Below are 18,560 nucleotides of genomic sequence, written 5' to 3'. Positions count from 1 at the left end.
GGAAGTTCTGCGCTGATTAGATGTACAATATATACTAATACACTCTTATAGGGGCTGGAAGTCTATTTTTATGATGGGGAACTGAAAATTCTGTCCCTAGACATAGAGTTGAAAGGGTTTTCCAGGGCTAAATTATTAATGACCTATCATTAGGGTAGCCAGCAATATCAGATAGGTGGAATTCCGCTGCTTGAGACCCCTTCCAATTAGCTGTCTAAAGTGGCCATGGCACTTGGGTGAGCACCACAGGCACCTAACTGCACACCAGGCACATTATAGTGCATTACATAGGAGCTGTGCCTGGCATAGAACTCAATCCCATTTATTTGAATGAGATCGAGTTTCTCTTAGGCCATGAACTTTCTTCAATAAGCTAATTGGTGGGGATTCCTATGGCCGGACCCCCACTGATTTGATATTGATGATTCTGAGCATAGGCCATTGCTATATAAGTCCTGGAACACCCCAATAAATGAGAACATGCTTTATGCTTGTAGCCACCACTAAAGGGAACTCAGGAGCGTAATACATGCTGTTTATAAGCTAACTTTTTAACCCCCTATTATGTACATCTGACACCTGCCCTCAATAGCTGCAGTTGGATTTAACACCAACGTAGCCATCTAACGACTTAGATGCCACAGTCAATACTGACTTCAATATCTAAGCTGTTAGCAGGAAAGCCCCTTACAACTCCCCATCACCCCCACAGTAATGTGATCACAGGGTGACGATGGGTTGCCATAGCAGGGATTGATATTCTACCATTAAAAGATACAGTACACTGCAATACAGTGTTACGATTTATTGTACAAGTGTTCAAGCGGTCGCATGTTCAAGTCCCATTAAGGAACTGAAAGATAAATGTAAAAAAGTTTAATATTTTTAAAAGTCTAAAATAAAATAAAAATTAAGTTAATAAAGCCCTTTTAAAACAACACAATAATAAAAATAAATTGCCTATTGCACATGATGAACATGGTTTTTTTAAAAAAAAAAAACATAATGCTAGAATTTTAGCTTTTTTTGGTCACCCCATCTCTCAAAAAATTTGAAAGAAAAGTGATCAAAAAGTCATATGTCCCAACACAAAACAAGCAATCTTACAGCTCTATTGACAGAAAAATAGGAATGTTATGGGTCTCATAATATGGTGACCAAAATCAATTTTTATGTAAAATAGTTTTTTATATTTTTTAAAAGTAGTAAAACATAAAAATATATATATACATTTTCCATTGCCATAATTGTACTGACCTGCAGAATAAGGGGGCCATATTATCTTATGGCAACATGAACAACAGAAAAACAAACCCCCCAAAATTCAAATGTTTTTTAACACATTATATGGTATATTAAATGGTACCATTAAAACATGCAACTTGTCCTGCAAAAAACTAACCCTTGTACAGTTATGTAGACAGAAAAATAAGATGGGTGGAGTTGATTGAACTCAATAATAACACAGGTTGCAGTAAGCTCCCTCTAGTGGTGATTGTAGGCAACAAAAGTTTCATCAGTTAAAGGGAACCGGACCGCCCAAACATGCTGTCCAAACTGCAGGCATCATGTTATAGAGCAGGAGGAGACAAGCAGATTGATATATAGTTTTATGGGGGAAGATTTAATATAACTTGTACTATATTCATTTATATCTCTGCTCATTCTGAGCTGATCGGTCTAATGGGCGGAGCTATCAGTGATTGACAGCTCTCTGTGAATAACTGACCAGAGGTAAAAACTAAATATTAGTCTATATATAGTCTACATCTATACAAGGGAATTGGATAAGAGAAATAGAGATCCAGCAGCTTGTAACGTCTCTGCCTTCCTTTCTATTGTCCAGCGCTGACAGGGTTAACCAGCACTGACAGGGTTAACCAGGTCTATGCCTCTCAGATTACCTGTGGGGTTAATTAGGCATTACTTCCCTATTTAAGGTGAGCTGATGCACTTCCTGGTTGCCTTTGCATTGTTGTTTGTCACTCCCTGACAATCAGCCTCACTGGTCATTCTGTCTGTGTCCGCTCAGCCTGCCCACTCTCTGGGTTCTGTTGTGCAGTCTGACTTCTGTCTTGTCTGGGTCCTGTCTGCCTCTCTGCCCTGGGTCTACTTCTGACCTTCTGTTCTGTATGAGGTTTCCTGCAAATCTGCATCTGTTCTTACGTTTACTTTCTGTCCTGCATCTGTCTGTTTGCCAGCCCCATCTGGTCCCGTCTATGTGCCAGCCCTATCTGGTTCTGTCTGTGTGCCAGCACCGTCTGGTTCCATGTATCTCCCCCATCAGGCATAGTCAGGACCAAGGTTCCAGCGCGGGGCCGCCTTTATCGAGGCAATTGATCTGCTTATAGTTAGGGTCCTGCCATCTTCCCTGCAGCCAAGGGTCAGTCTCCGTTCCTTTGTTCTGAGTTCTGTCTATGCCTTCCCAGTTCTGTCAGTATTCCGTATTTTTGTCTATAGTCCGCCTATCTGAGGTGTCAGCTACCAACCACTTCAGGACTGTCTTCAGCCCTGGTGGCTTGGTCCAGTAGATCCACTAAATCTGTAATAAAAACTACACACGTAACACAGCTATTAAGATTAATCAGCACATCAATTTGCACCTGATTAGTAAAAAGCAATTATTTTTAACTTGAGAAATATATTGCAAATATCTATTAACTACAAAAATCTCCTAATTGTATAATTACTAATAGTTAATTTTGATGAATTTATTATTCCGGCACATTAGATTTACAGTGTCAGCTGTTAAATGGGAATCATGTTTCAGGTTATAAAGGTTTTCCACATGTAAATGATATATCTATAGTCAAACGCTCATACAGAATTTGTTATTTACATAGGGATGCAGAACAAGCCTACATAGATCACTTCTGCCAAAAGCCCCCTTCTAGTGAGTCAAACTATAGCACATGGAGAAGAAGGAGCATGTACTAAGACCCCATGAGAATGTCTGCATACAGGAGGCTCAGGAGTGAGAAGTAGGGATGAGGGAAGAATGACTGCTGTACTTTGGGGGCACATCGTTAGTAATGGGGTTGGTGCTATCTCTTCGGATAAGATCCCCTAAGATCTGGCCTTTTTAATTAAAGCCTCTGCAATTTAGAATTCAAACTGCTCCAACTTTTATGTAAGCACTGCTTTATTCTGAGCATTACGATATTTATACGATAGCTCTACTGGCAAAGATGCAGTTTTATGTTTGCCATAGACTCACTTTCTCTGTTGTTTGAGATAATCATCTGATATTACCGAGTCCTTTTGTTGCAGTGGGAACAGATTTTTTCCCTATAGCATCACAGCTATAGAACACGTGCATTGCCTACATAAGAAGCTAATTCTACCAATTACCAATTGCATAGTACAAGGTACAGAACTATAATACTTGGCAGAGTTACTTGAGACTTAATGGGGTTGTCTGCTTTGACCATATTAATACAAATAAATTAACTAATATATATATATATATATATATATATATATATATATATATAATAAATAAATTGACTAATATACTTCTATTAACAATTCTGCTCCCTTTATGTCAAGTGAGGTACCATTTTTTTGGGTCATGGCTCTGCTCATACATGCCCTTCCACCATCTGTACATTATATGGAGCATAGCTCAGTACAACAGCCTTGTAACCTCATTAGATTGCTTTCACATATGCGGCTGGGGTACCATTTTCCTGCTCCATTCGGGGAGCAGGAAAGGGGAATCCCTTGGCCGAACAGGTCTGTCTTATGACCGTACTAAACAGCACCAAATGGACACCATTTACTATAATTGGGTCCATTCAGTTTCCACTCAGTTGCCTGACATTTTACCAGGAGAAAAAGCGCTGTCTGTGCCCACCTACCTCTGTGTGGGCAGACGTAGGTGGCCACAGAAAGCACTATAATGCTAGATGTACAGTATAAAATGGCCATGTAACAAGGGTGGCCTGGCAAACATTATAGTGACAGCCAGTGATAGGTGGCCGTACCGATCAGAAAAGGAGAAAATGTTTTAAGTAGATTAGAAAGTTAATTTATTTGCATTAAACTGTGTCCACTGATGAACAATAGTAAAATATAGTTCAATCCTAGATGAGCCCTTTAAGCACAAACCACTAAAGAACCTTCTTGCTTTGGGACTTGGGTTGATTGATTATAGATGGTTACCTATCATATTGTCATACGATCTGCTTACACTAATAGCTCTTATCTTCAGATTAGTAACTACTAGTTTTCTAATAGGTAGAGCAGGCCATGTGATATGACTACAGACAGACAGTTGCAGACATCCAATATTAACTCTTTCCAATCCACTGTCTGACGTCTAAAGACATTCTGATTGAAGGCTGTACAGCTCCGATGTCGGAAGACGTCCAGCAGGGTATTCTTACTGTATATTACTGGCCGTTCTGTTCTTGGGGGCCTCTCCAGCATGTCACATACCGCAGTATTGGCTCTAGCCAGCAAATGACGCCATTGTATAATGGCAGAAAGAAGAAGCTCCCTAGGAAATCCTCAATCCAAAATTGGATTGCAAAGGGTTAACATAAGAGGATCAGATTTATATTGTAATGCTACTAAACCAATCAAGCAAAATCATTCCTCCGGTGTGAACCAATTAGGTCCAAACTGCTGGCATAAAATGTTTGCGGAATGTATAGAGCTCCAGTTATATGTATCATTGCACAGATGTAGCAATTGTTAACTTGACAGTTGAAGTGGTTGTCTAGGCTCATTTCGAATGATGACCTATCCTCTGGATAGGTCATTAGTAGTTGATAGCGGGGGTTTGCCGCTCGGGACTCCCCGTCCATTGGCTGATTGTCCGGTCCGCTGTCCAGTGCAGCGGGCCGGACATTGTCATGAGCGGAGAGGAGAGCATTTGTGGGTGCCGGCTTCACTTCCATTAAAATCAATAGGAGAGCTGCATTGCTACTGCACTTCCTGCTCCTGTTACGGGACATCCTGTCCTAGCGACAGACCCCTGTCCATCCAGGAAATAGGTCATCAGTAGAGATGAGTGAGTATACTCGCTAAGGCACATTATTCGAGCGAGTAGTGCTTTAGCCGAGTATCTCCCCGCTTGTCTCTAAAGATTCGGGGCCGGCGGGGGGAGGGGGGGGGAGGAACAGAGGGGAGATTTCTCTCTCTCCCCCGCTCCCCCTCCGCTCCCTGCCGCAACTCACCTGTCACCGGCGCCGGCCCCGAATCGTAAGAGACGAGCGGGGAGATACTCGGCTAAGGCACTACTCGCTCGAGTAATGTGCCTTAGCGAGTATACTCGCTCATCTCTAGTCATCAGTCAAAACTAGCACAGACAACCCCTTTAATGTGGTAAGTGCACTGTTTCAGTAAACTGTAAATTGACACCTACCACAACAATAGCCATTGAAAAAGTCAAGATAAGTTTGCTGCAACTGTGTATTTAACAAGCTGGGTGTTAAGTTCCATTTGGCTAAATCTGCATACTGTACATCCATCTATTATGCAGACACATTCTTTATGATTCCATTCCTTAAAAGTAAGCTGATTTATAACCCACAGATACAGTACAAACACTTTCATAGATATTATAATATAATCAGGTGAGTTCATGTCACCTTGAATGGGCAGCCCCTGTACATTTCCTTTACATTCAGTTGAAAAAAACAAATCTGAACAGACCCACAATTAGGTGCTGATTAGTTTTATAATGTATCTTTATAGGGCTCAAAATACCCCTCTGACTCTCTACATGCACACCACTCGGGGGAGGTAAGCTTAATTGTCTAAGACCCGTTTTCAGGGCCGAAACCTAGCACTTTTCTCTAATGGCTGTGGAAGAATAAAAATATTTTGATATTTTTTGCACCATCGTATGCTGCCATGAACTCCTTCTTTATTGGACCACTAGGGGGAGGTGACTACATAGGGATTCCTATAGAAATGATTGGAGTGGTCAGGCTCGCACCAATCAGGTACTTATCTCCTAAACTGTGGATAGGGAAAAACATTATTTGGGATAAGGATTAACTGTCCCAAAATCCACAGTTGGGGAGGTGATGCGGTGCAATACTAATACCTGGTATATTTTACCCCATGGTATACATGTAAACTCAATGCTATACATAACCTAGCAATGATATCACTTGACATGATTTTTCTCATGCTAAATTAGGAGTTTATTCACCTAAATGCCAATTAAGACATCTTCATCTGCTCAATAAATCTACCTAATATAAATGTATTATATTATACTGCTACCATATAATTAAACACACTGTTCCAATAATAACAGACTTTTTCCTTCAGACTTTGACTGGCACTAAGTGTCATCTTAATAGCTAGCTACTGAGCACATATAAAGATTTCGTCAAGATGAGAGCTTTCTGTTTAGTTCATTTTCTTCATTATATCGATATGGGCAGCAGTGCAATCCGAAGTGTCAGTAATAGGGTAATTGTGGTAAGGCTGAGGAAGACTGGACAGGGGTACAAGGAGTTCCTGTGTCTTTGGGAGAGTATATATGTTGCTTCTATTCCTCATTTGTCCAGTTTCCATAATAGAATAGTGGATAGATGCAGAAAACCGTCTTTGATGCAAGAACAGCCTCTATTCATATCTCTGGTACTGACCACATAGACCTATCTATGAGATTGATTCAATGTTATTGATAGAATGACAAACCCAATGATTGACGTAAGAGCGTGAGGGGTAAATATGTATGAATCATGGGATAATGGCTGGTGCTTAAAGAATAAAAGGGGTCTTCTGACATATTCTTCATAAGGTGATAACATGTAATTCTGCAATGTAATGTTATAACTTGTTTTACAAAGCTGCAGAGATATTGCTTTACTTGTGTTCTCCTTCATGCTTAGTTCTCCATTGGTATCCAGTGGTTATGACCTGTACGCTCCGCTGTTTTACTGGTCAGGCATGCTCAGTGCCTTCAGATTCTGTAATGATGCCCGTTTGTACGGTTGTTGATTGCCCTCTTACTGGTAACTGGCAATGGGGCATTGTGGGAGATGTAGTTTTTGCACTCCCTGGTGGCCATTTAAAAAAATAATGTCTCTGAAGCTGCCTGGAAAGCAGCGGTGGCGCAGGTCAGCAAAAAAAGGGACTGGCGCTCACTTTGATGATTTAGATGAACATTTGGACTAATGGCAGGAAATGTGAGGGGAAATTTAGAAACTTTTGCTCAATCTCTGGAATACCGCTTTAAATTTCAAACATTTTTGTGTGCCCAGACGTGTAAATGACCATATCTTAATCCACAACTGTTATTCTTCCACTATCCTTAAAGTTTAACTCAGCTCTTAAATGAGTTGTACCAAGATTGACTTTGATCACAGGATAAGTGATAAAAGTCTGATAGGTGGGGTCTCACTGCTGAGAAACGCTCCAATCTTGAAAACAGGGGTGCCACGTCCCAGTCTGCCCTCATTGTGGGCTTGCTGCATCCACCTGCAGTGAGGAGGAGAGTAAATGGAGAGACAGTCACATATGCATGGCACTGCTCTATTCATTTCAATGAGGCTAATGGATACAGCCGAGTACAAGTGCTTGGCTATCTCCGGCAGATCCACTGAAGGTGAACAGAGTAGCACCACGCATGTATTGCCGCCTCTCCACTCAATCTCTTGCTCACTGTAAGGTGAGCAGTAAGTCCGCAAGTGAAGAGAAGAGGGGCACACAGGACCCCTTTTTTCAGGATCGGTGGGGATCTCTGCAGTGAAAATCAGATTGTTATCTCCTATCCTGTTGATAGGTGATAGATCTCAATCTTGGTAGAAATCCCTTTAAGCTGAAAATTTGGGTGGAACTGCAGTTAACGGGCTTGTCTACCTTCGAAAAACCCATTTACATGGTTCAGGGACCACATCTATAAGCTAGAGCAGAAAGTGGACTTTCACAGGGGTCCAGGAAGCTAAGATAAGTGGTGCTATATATGAGGGATCTTGCACTGGAGAATCGGCAATGCTTGTCTTCCTATGACAAACGCTGGCCATACACTTAAGAAAGCAATTTCTCTGACCTCTACCATAACCGGGCACAGTCAGATAAACCAGGTACTCGGGTTTCTTTCAGTTGGGAGAGCGGGTAAGCTATTATCAGACACCTTTGGTAGCTTCTTATCTGTGTAAGCAGGGGTAGGGGATGACAGGTCTTCTTAGTGTATTTGTGGATAAACAAACTCTTCCCTTGCAATGTGCAGGGAGCGAGGAGCAGCTCTCTGAATGGAAACAGTACAGTATGTCAGAGAGGAATTCCATTACAATGTAGCTAAGCTGCAGTGGAAGAGGCTGGGGATACTTCCCTGAGAGAAGCGGCTCAGTGTTGCTGTAGCCCTACGGATTGGTGCTCTTGAGGCAGAAATAAGGGAGTTCACTCCCATCAATCCAACAGAGACTGCTGATACAGAGTGGATCAAACCTAGGTAAGAGACTTAAAAGACTTTGCTTGGATTGTGGTCAGCCAGACCTGTGCCCAAACAATGGGCTGTGACTAAATAGACTGAGCTCCCCAACTAACAGGCAAGGACTATAACTCTGTAAATGAGGCTTTAATAATGCATAGCCCCATGTGGTACAGAGTGTTAAGACAGCTGAAATGCAGTACTAAGCTCCCACTCACAACCTGAAGGTTGCAGGTTCAATCCCCGCTTGGTTCAGGTAGTTAGCTCAAGGTTAAGTAACTGTTCCATCCTTCCGAGGTCGGTAAAATGAGTATCCAGCTTGCTGGGGGGTAAAAGATGACAGGGAAAGGCAATGGCAAACCACCCTGCAAAAACAGTGTACCAAGGAAATGGGACTGGGAAGTAAACTGGTGAAAGACACCTTTTATCTTCAGGTAGACAAAAGAATTTGGTGTAGGAGATTCAACCTGCCTAAACTTCTTTCCCCTGACATCATTTTTCTAGGCACAGTCAGGGGAGCCCCATACACATACAACAGTCAGCAGGTCCCGCTATAATCAGCAGGTTTGGATGATTTTACCCTAATGTGTATGAGGGCCTTTAGATTTTATATGTTCATCAATGAACAGCAGCAGTGAAAGTGTGTTCAATGTACATATGTTCATCAGGAGACTCATTCACTGCATATTTTATATTAATTGCATTATCTGCTAAAGGCTCTATACAGTTTTATTCCATGTAGAAAGGACTCTTATCTTTACAAATGGCTTGCGTCAAGGACATACCTGCATGAGTACCGTACAATGATAAAGGCTACAGTGTCAGTATCACCCAAGAACAGTCTAAAATGAAATAATTTGCAGCATGATGTTATTGTAAGGTATAACTATATATGCTAAGCTTTTCAATCATAAAATAGGTAAAGAAAATAGAAATAATTTTGAGATGATGGGCCTAAATTTTCAAGTCAAGTCCTGTAAAAGAAGAGCTAAAATGAATCTCCAGCTTTCAGTAGGGTAATATATTGACTCCTGGATGAATGGTGTCGTGCAGCATTTTCTGGATATCTTTATCTTTCCAGCTTTTCTTCTCTTCTGTCCCATAATGAAGACCATTGAGTGAATCCAATAAACATTCCAATCCATTCTTATGAAAATTGAAGAAGTCATGAGTTTCTGGGGTCATACTTTTTTCTCCAAAGGCCATTGCTCCTCAAATGTAGTACCCTACCACAATCTTCACTAAAGCACAATGCAGCCACATGACACATCCTATATAATTTGTTGTTTAGTCATTCACGACCCTCGGCGACCCTAAGAGCTCCCTCCATGTTTTTTGGTTTTGTACTGCTTCTTTCAGTTGTGTGATATCCACGCCAGTATCAGCTCTGACAGTATCAGCCATCGTGTCCTTTGGCAGCCAGGTCTTCTCTTTCCACTGATCTGTCCAAGCATTATAGAGACTCTGCTCATTACATGGCCAAAATACGTGAGTCTGAGTCTGGTCATCTTGCCCTCCAGTGATATATCGGGTCTTATAACCCGCAGCATAGTAATTCATGGTTCAATGATGAATTTTAAAGTTTTTTGTCTTTTTTCTCCAAAATGGCTGCAGTTATGTAAATATTGTGTTTGCTCTGATGTTTCCATGGTAGCATCAACAAACTAATGCTACCATAACAACCCCAGAGCAAGCAGAAATGCTATGAAATTTACAGCAGATGTAGTGCTCCTATAGATAGTCTCTATGTTCATCTCAGCCATGAACTTCTGCAGAACTGACAACGTGCTTAATGTCATCAAACTATTAAAAACCACAAAACAATTGTACTGCGTATAGAGAAAATGGGTCTAACTATTTTACTGTATACTATTATTTGAATTCACACATCTTTTCTATATTCTTCTAGGATCTAATCCCCTTTGCCCATACCAGGAATGAGACTATGTTCCACCAATCAGATGCAACATGTTTGGCAAACCAATGTTTGTTCTTTGAGTCATATCCTTGTAGATTTCTCCATGTAATATAGTACAATGAGCCATACTATCTATAACTACATCATTTACACATCATTTGGGATAGTAGGGTGGTAATCAATGACCGAATTAAAATATTTCTGATAAAGGCACAACGTCAGGCTCCTCACAAGCTTTTGACATGGTGTGACTGGGAGAGGTGGTCCAAATAGGATGGGAGCAAACACTCAAATCTTCAGGTAGAACTAAACTTTCAATTTTACCCACAGTATCTCTTTAACGGTGTATTCCCATCTTGACTTTCATGACATATCCACAGGATAGATATACCTATCTAGAGTTGTGGTCTCCACTGTTTTCGACCCCACTGGTTGCAATCGCACAGGGTGGTTGGGGCTTACAGAAACAGCCGAGTGGGGTTCTCTACACTGTTTCCATAACTCCCATAGAGGTCAATGGGAGTTACACAAATTGCATAGCACAACAAGCTACGCTGTTTCCATAAATCAGGAGCTGTGGAAACAGTGTAGCTCACTTTGCTATATTGTTTGTATAACCCCCATTGACTTCTATGGAGTTATGGAAACAGTGTAGCCCAGCCATGCGTCACTATTTCCATACTCCCAGCCGCCTTATATACAGTGAGATTCCCATCGTGGCTATGTTTGCCTGAGATTAGAACCCCCCTGTAAGTATCTGAAGAAGGCCTATTTCAGAGTTGAAACGTGTTATCTATGTGACCTATGTTGGAGAATAAAGATTATTCCTTGTGAAGTAAGCCTGGCATTACATGTGCTAACATCCCCTCAGCACCACCTACCCACTGGTTCTATTTTGTATGGTTCATGACCCATTTAAGTCTGAAATCATATGCTTCTGGGAGTCATTGAAGCTTCAAACAAAGAAAGCAATTTAAAAGATTTGTTCACCTTTGGAGACCATTTTACGTATACATATATGTATATAATTTACCATTTTTGCGAATACTTTACATTACTTATTTTGTGTAGGCCATGTCTTGCAGCCTCTATTATACTTCACAGCAGTAGTTCTAATTATTGTTTTTACTAGAAACCATCCGGTTGATAGACACCCCCCTAACAATTTAGCTGAACTAATATAATGCACAGAGATTGCTTCCTACGATTTCCGTCGGGCAGTGTTATCACAAATCTTAATTTAATTCATCACATTTCATATAAATATACACATATTTAAAAGCAGATAAGAAGAAGATACTGGTCTAGAGTTGACTTTAAAGGGAAGGTGTCACCAGAGAAAATCAAGTCTTTATGTTAAACAAATTTTTTGAGAATTTGGGGGGATTTTTTGAAGTTTTTTAAACTTTTGATGTCACAATTAGAGATGAGTGAATGTACTCGTTTACTCGATCGAGAATCGCTTTTTTCGAGTAACTGCCTACTCGAGTGAAAAGATTCGGGGGGAGCCTGGGGGCGGCAGTGGGGAACAGGGGGGAGCTCTCTCTCCTCTCCCCACTCCCCCCTGCAACCCCCCGCTCACCCCCGGAGCCTCGCGAATCTTTTCGCCCGATTAGGCAGTTACTCGAAAAAAGCGATTCTCGATTGAGTAATTGCCCTAAACGAGTACGTTCGCTCATCTCTAATCACAATCTATGCTAGAAAAAATCTTGCATTTTCCAGACTGACCACTAATGCCTAACAGCCCGCTAATTTCTGTTCTGTAGAGAAAACTTTTAAGCAGCCATTTCATTATCATCAGAGGCAGGATTGCAATGAAAGTAACACCTATATACAGGGTTATTCAAAAAGAAGGAGCAGATTTGGGGATTTAGTTACAAACAAACTACAAAAGACAGTTACACAATCCTCATATCACTGAGAAGAGGAAGGTTCAATGTTTTTCATGACATACCCGTAAGTTCCATTTTCTGCCACACAGCAGCGCTGTTTCTTGTTGTTTACAGTTTATAGGAAATGGAGACCCCACAGGAGAAATCATTTTGTGTGCTTGAGTTGGCCAAGTGTGAATCCATTGTTCAAGTGCAATGTGATTTCCAGCGTCGATTCCAAAAACAGCCACCTTGTCAGAAGCAAATTTACAAATGGCACAGAACATTTGTAGAAATAGGCTGCATATGCAAACTGAAAAGCACTGGTCTCCCACGCTCGTCTCAAAAAATGGGCTGCAATGTGGCAGAAAATGGAACTTACTGGTATGTCATAAAAACTTTGAACCTTCCTTAGTGATGTGCTGATTCTGTACCTGTCTTTTGTAGTTTGTAATCTGCTCCTTCTCTTTGAATAAGCCTCTATAGATAACACAGGATCCACCATTCACAATAGATGATGATCACAGCTCACCTCCTCTCCCTCCCTGCACAATGACCTCTGCACAGGTCACAGAATACGGCTATAACAGTCTTCCACAAAAGTCAATGTGTTTCCTTCCTGTGCATTGCATGAATGGTCTATGAGTGCTACTATAAAGCATCTCTAAATGCTGTTAACTGCAGCTCAGGCAAGATGGCAGCCTCCATAGTCATGTACCAGTCATAGAATAAAAAATTACAATCAGAAAATGAAAGCAGGTTAGAACATGGAAAATGTTCAACCACCTAGTTTTAATTAATCACTGAGGCAGAGGGGACTTTTAAATTAGAAGATACGCCCTTCACCGACAAGAACCCTTAAAACATAACCTTTAATGATAAACCTAAAAACTATGGGCCATGTATAGACCGACAAGACAAATATATACCCGCTTATATAGTTGATATACAGTGGGGGTAGAAGCAACCACCCACTACCACAAACCACTCTTGGGAGGACAAAAGCTGAGTGTACTGGACCAGAATATAAGTGTCTCCCAGTACACAATTCTATCCAAAGGTTACAAGTATATTCCCCAAGATGCTGAGTGCACTCAGCAATATAAGAGGTAGGTATATCGGTCCGACAATGAAGTTCCTAATCCGATACACTTCACACATACAGCGGTGCCTGATGCAGACAGTACGAAAAGAGATGGGGATCAAAAACGAAACCCACTCTTATGTACATTCTATTCCTGTCTGTTTGTATGAATACCTCAATAAGCCACCAAATTGCAGAGCTGCCCTACACTAGAGAAGCCAAGATAACATTTTCAGATTCAAGTGTGGTTTGAGGTTATAGCTCTAGAATCTAAAATGTAAACCAATATGATAGATGGTTGGTAGATAGTGAATAGACAGTTCAACGCATTTCAGTTAGACACTTGACCTAACCAGGAATCCTATAAGTCTCCAATGAAGACGTACCTATGAACCAATCAGGATGCATAAGGACCCACTCCAGAACAGCTAAATCTGTAAATCCTAGCAATTAGCTTTTACTAGACTAGATCTCCTAACTGCTCTAAAGCAAGCTGGAGGCACAATCCCTGCATAGAGCAGTTTAAAGACCAGAGCCCAATCCTCCCAGGTCCAGAGAATCAAAAGATGCAAATATGCTCTAGAATACCATTGGGTACAATCCCCCCGGATTTTTGTCTCAAGCCCAGAGCTCAATCCTCCTAAGCCCAGAGAAAATAATAAATTCAAGGCAAAAAAGAAAGTGTTAGCAAATCAGCCCTGATGGTGGACTGCCTGCTTTGGATAGAATTGTGTACTGGGAGACACCTACATTCTTCTCCAGTACACTCAGCTTTTTGTTCTCCCAAGAGTGGTTTGTGGTAGTGGATGATAGCTTCTACCCCCACTGTATATCAACTATATGCGTGTATATGTTTGTCTTGTCTGTGTATATATATGGCCCGTGGTTTTTAGGTTTACCATTATAGGTTATGTTTTAAGGGTTCTTCTCTGTGAAGGACCTGGTTTTAATTAGTTGAAAAAAAGCATTCTCTTTTAATTAGTTGAAAAAAAGCATTCTCTTTAATTCACACAAAATTTCCATGTCAACATTGAGACTGACAGAAATCAGAAGCAGGGAAGGTGTGATCGGTGTAGCCTCAAGTTCAAAAGTGATCAGAACTCCACACTAGAGAGGAGCAAGCACGCTCGGTAAGCGCAGTTACTCGAGTGAGCCTCGCTCATCTCGAGTAACTGCCTTCTCCTCCGAACGTGCTCGGGGGGCAGCAGGGGGCGGGGGGGAAAGAGTGAAAGAGATTTCTCTCTCTCTCCCCCTGCTACCACCCGCCACCCGCCGCTCATCCCCGCTGCCTCCCCCGAGCACGCTCGGAGGAGAAGGCAGTTACTCGAGATGAGCGAGGCTCGCTCGAGTAACTGCCCTTACCGAGCGTCCTCGCTCATCTCTACTCCGCAGTGAATTAACCTACATTGGCAGATCTCCTTTAGGTTGTAATTAGATAAGTTATAATTGGTACCGATCTTTTTACCAGTAGGGCCGATCCCTGACAAAGCACGCTGGGCTACAGGAATTCATGTTTCCTGTGGTGTCTCTGCAGACTCATCAGCTGTCTACAGTCTGTAATCTGAATGCTATTAACAGATTATAGACTGCTATAGCATGTGATCAGTTCACTGCGGCCATACTTGTTACACATGCATTCTTCCTTACCTTTATTGACATATCCTGAGATGTGTGGCCTGAGATGACCACCTTTGAAAAAAAAAAACTATGATTTTGCAATACTCCATTGGGAGCTGTTTATGCTATATGTGTCTGTATGGGGCACCGAAGGGTTGTGATGTGCAGCCTGTCAAGAGCTTAGCATATCATGATAATGTGTTGAATTTATTCATGAGAAATTAGAGTGCTTAACGAAATTTGGCGGAAAGTAAGGGTGGAACAAAGATGTACAGTAAAAGCCAATTTTCCCCATTTAAGGGACTAAATTCCTTTCTGACTCAAATTTGGTAATCAGAATAATCCCCAGATCACCGACCCTTCTGAAGTGATTGTAACATATAATATTGTATCACTAAACAAAGTTGTCTAGGCCCCTCTTGAACGCTTTAATCCAATTTGCTATCACCATGTCCTCAGGCAGAGCGTTCCATAGCCTCACTGCTCTTACAGTAAAGAACCCCCTACTAAGTCAGCGTAGAAACCTTCTGCCCTCTAGACGTAGAGGACGTCCCCTTATTGTAAAATAACTGTAAATGGCTTACCGGTTTCTGCAGACCAAGGAGTTCAAGCTATCTTAATAGAGCCAGTGACATACAGTGATGACAACCTGTAATGATGACTTTTTCCTGTTATGCCGTAACACGTTTATTGTACCCTATAATGCTACTATGGAGTTGCCACCCTGATAAGGGTGATCTCAAGCCAGAGAAGATCCTTATAAGTTGCTGGCCCTATGCTAGTTATGCCAGGTGCTAAACGCATTGGACAGCAGATAGATACCCGCTCATGTGCTATCTGATCTGCGTGGACATTACATTTCCTGTTCTCGCAGAGTTTAAGCAGCCGGAGAAAAAAAACCTGTACATGCATAACTACGCTCCATAGTGCTGGAACCGCCCTTAGTGTGAAATGAATCACCACACAGTTACTCTGGTGCAATATGCTTTCCGTGACAGGAGTGAAGTTACTGACATGCCACCTGCATATGATATGGGGACCTGCTCGTTGACTGCTGGGACCCCTTGTTCATCTTTTAGGGTTATCGAACAGGAAGACGTATTTTAAGGATTTTTTTCCGCACTAGGTCACTCTGATCGGGGCGGCAACTCCACTGTAGTAAACTTGTAGGGTACAGTATTTCTGTAACAGAGCATAACAACGATAGCTGTCATCCCAGATCGCCATCACCACGTCACTGACTTATAAGAATATGCTGGACTCTCTGGTCTACAGAAACCAGTAAAACCATTGCAGTTACTTTAACGTAATTGTATGTGATTAGGCCACAATCCTTGATTTTTGGTCATATCTATGTAGTAGGATGCGGCTGCATTTGTGGCATTACAATTTCATGTTCATTAGGATTTTATATAAGATATCAATAAATGTTATGTCTTAATATATGCTTATTAACCCTTTATTCGTGCTATCGCCCTTAGTAATATTGGAGCTGTAATGTAAACTCATTGGTTGTATATTAAGTATAACAATACCAATAAAGACATGATATCATGGGCTTTCTTTTTAAGGTGATTGTACCACCATTAGAAGTGATGGCGGCTGTGGTGTAGTTCCCTATATAGCAGATAGATGGGGGTGTTGCTTTGCAGGAAGGCTTCTAACGCTTCAATCAGATGATCTGCAGGGTTTTTATGATATGCCATGCCTTCTTATGATATTATATAAGTATTTTGTAAAGTATAGGTTGCAACTGAACCTACACTTTTCAAAATAGTAATAGAATATTGGTTAAAACACGATAGAGCTAGCCTTGAACTGGAACAAACATCCAACCAGCATGAATACTCCATTGTACTAGTCTACAGTAAGTGCAGATGTATGCCTTATTTACCCTGTTGCAGAGATCTTGAGGTTTGGTAGAGAGGTTTTGTGGCATCTCCCTGCAGCGAGTTGATAGGTTCAGGATTGCGGTGGCAGCCATGTGTGCGGCTTCCATATCATGGGAGTAATCGAAGCTGCTTTTGCTACACGTACTGCTGGCGCTGCTGCCTCCGCCACAACTCATATTGCTACTGCTGCTGCTGGGGGCATAGCTGCTCGTTGTGCTGCTTGTTGGGCTGGAGTTCTTACAGTAACGTTTAGCTGCAGAGAAAAACACGGATTAAATCAATAATTTCAAGACAACAGGAATTCTCGACAGAGATCTCACACTGGCTCCATTCAATACAAGCTTCTTGCTCTTGCTCGTTGAATGTTTTAGACCTATGGCTCTTGATCTCTTGTGGTATTCTGAATTTCAACATGCACAAAAGAAGTCATAGATTGTCTGAGCCTGTTGAGATGCAAATAATACAAGAGTACAAGAAGAACATTTTTGCTTAAGGAGACACAGCGCCTACAAACTCATTCACATTTGCTATGCTGGCGAATTGTATATTTTTGGGGACATCACGGGATAGAGCAACGTGTGATCAGCTGGCTGATTCCATTAAAGAAACTGTTGGAAAAAAAGTTTAGCATCAAAACCAGCTGTTGTGGAGAACGTTTTGGGAAATGTTCACTTGCCTTGCTGAAGTTAATAGGCAACTATGGTTTGCAAGTATGCGATAGGCACCCAAAGATAATTAACCCCTTTAGTGGCACACCCGGAAAATCTCCTAAAAATCATTGTTGAAATGTGCTGAAGACTACCTAAGCCTGCTACTGAAGGGGTTAATGCAGCATTTGGCCACTTTCACACGGGCAATGCGATATCGCCGCGAGAAAATCGCAGCGATATCTCATCTGTGTTCTGTGCAATATCGCAATTTTGTTGCGCTACAACACAACTTTGTAGTAGGGATTTTCGGGTGGAGTGGGGGCTTAAAATATAAGCCTACCCCGAAAATAAGCCCTATCTGAAAAAAAAATTATAACAATACATCACCTGACAGGCGCTGTTAGCTCTGGCACATTTCTCCTCTGCAGCTCCGGCACATTTTTTTGTGGTCTTCAGGCAGCCCTTCCTGGATTGGAGGTTTAAAATCTCCGCCTCAGGAAGCGCTGGCTGTGATTGGTTCTGCATTTTCGTGCAATACGATGCAACAGAAAGTGAAACATAGACTTAAAAACATAGCAAATCCTGGCAATATTTTTTTTTTCTCGCAGTGTCAAATGCTACAAAACATCGCTAATGTGAAGGAACCCATTGGAAAGCTTGGGCGTCACATACATGCGATTTGTAGTGCTGTCGCATCGTGAGAAAATCATGCGATTTTGTTGCCCGTGTGAAATCGGCCTTATATTGAGCTTGTGGCTTTAGGAGGGGACAGGAACAAGGAGCAGGGCCTGGGTGGGAAAGCTATACAAAGTGTGTACAGCTACATTGTGGAGGGGACTTTGGGAAAGTTTCCTAGTAAACATTGCAGGGCCACCCTAATACATGCCAGTGCCATACGAGGTCTTTTAAGGTGCCATTAACCCCTTCCCGCTCCAGGACGTACATTTACGTATATATGCAGAGAGGTCACGGGGCGACCTCTCTGCATACAGTGCGGGTGTCAGCTGTTTATTATAGCTGACACCCACGGCTATTAACCCTTTAAGTGCCGCTGTCAATTCTGACAGCGGCATTTAAAGCCGTATGCCCCCCCCCCCACGCGCGCGCACGATGAGATCGGTCTAAATGTG

General features: G+C 41.8%; 1 protein-coding gene across 1 annotated transcript in view; it reads right to left on the bottom strand.

The window, feature by feature from the left end:
* Positions 1–18,560, bottom strand: part of MYT1L (myelin transcription factor 1 like) — a 180,198-nt gene that overhangs the window by 54,248 nt on the left and 107,390 nt on the right. The window contains exon 9 of the mRNA XM_066596421.1: positions 16,783–17,033. Within this exon, the coding sequence (XP_066452518.1) occupies positions 16,783–17,033 (251 nt within the window). The remainder of the gene's footprint in view (positions 1–16,782; positions 17,034–18,560) is intronic.

Source organism: Eleutherodactylus coqui, chromosome 1 (assembly GCF_035609145.1).
Source record: "Eleutherodactylus coqui strain aEleCoq1 chromosome 1, aEleCoq1.hap1, whole genome shotgun sequence".
NCBI classification, from domain to species: Eukaryota; Metazoa; Chordata; class Amphibia; order Anura; family Eleutherodactylidae; genus Eleutherodactylus; species Eleutherodactylus coqui.
This window is presented reverse-complemented; position numbering and strand designations above follow the sequence as displayed.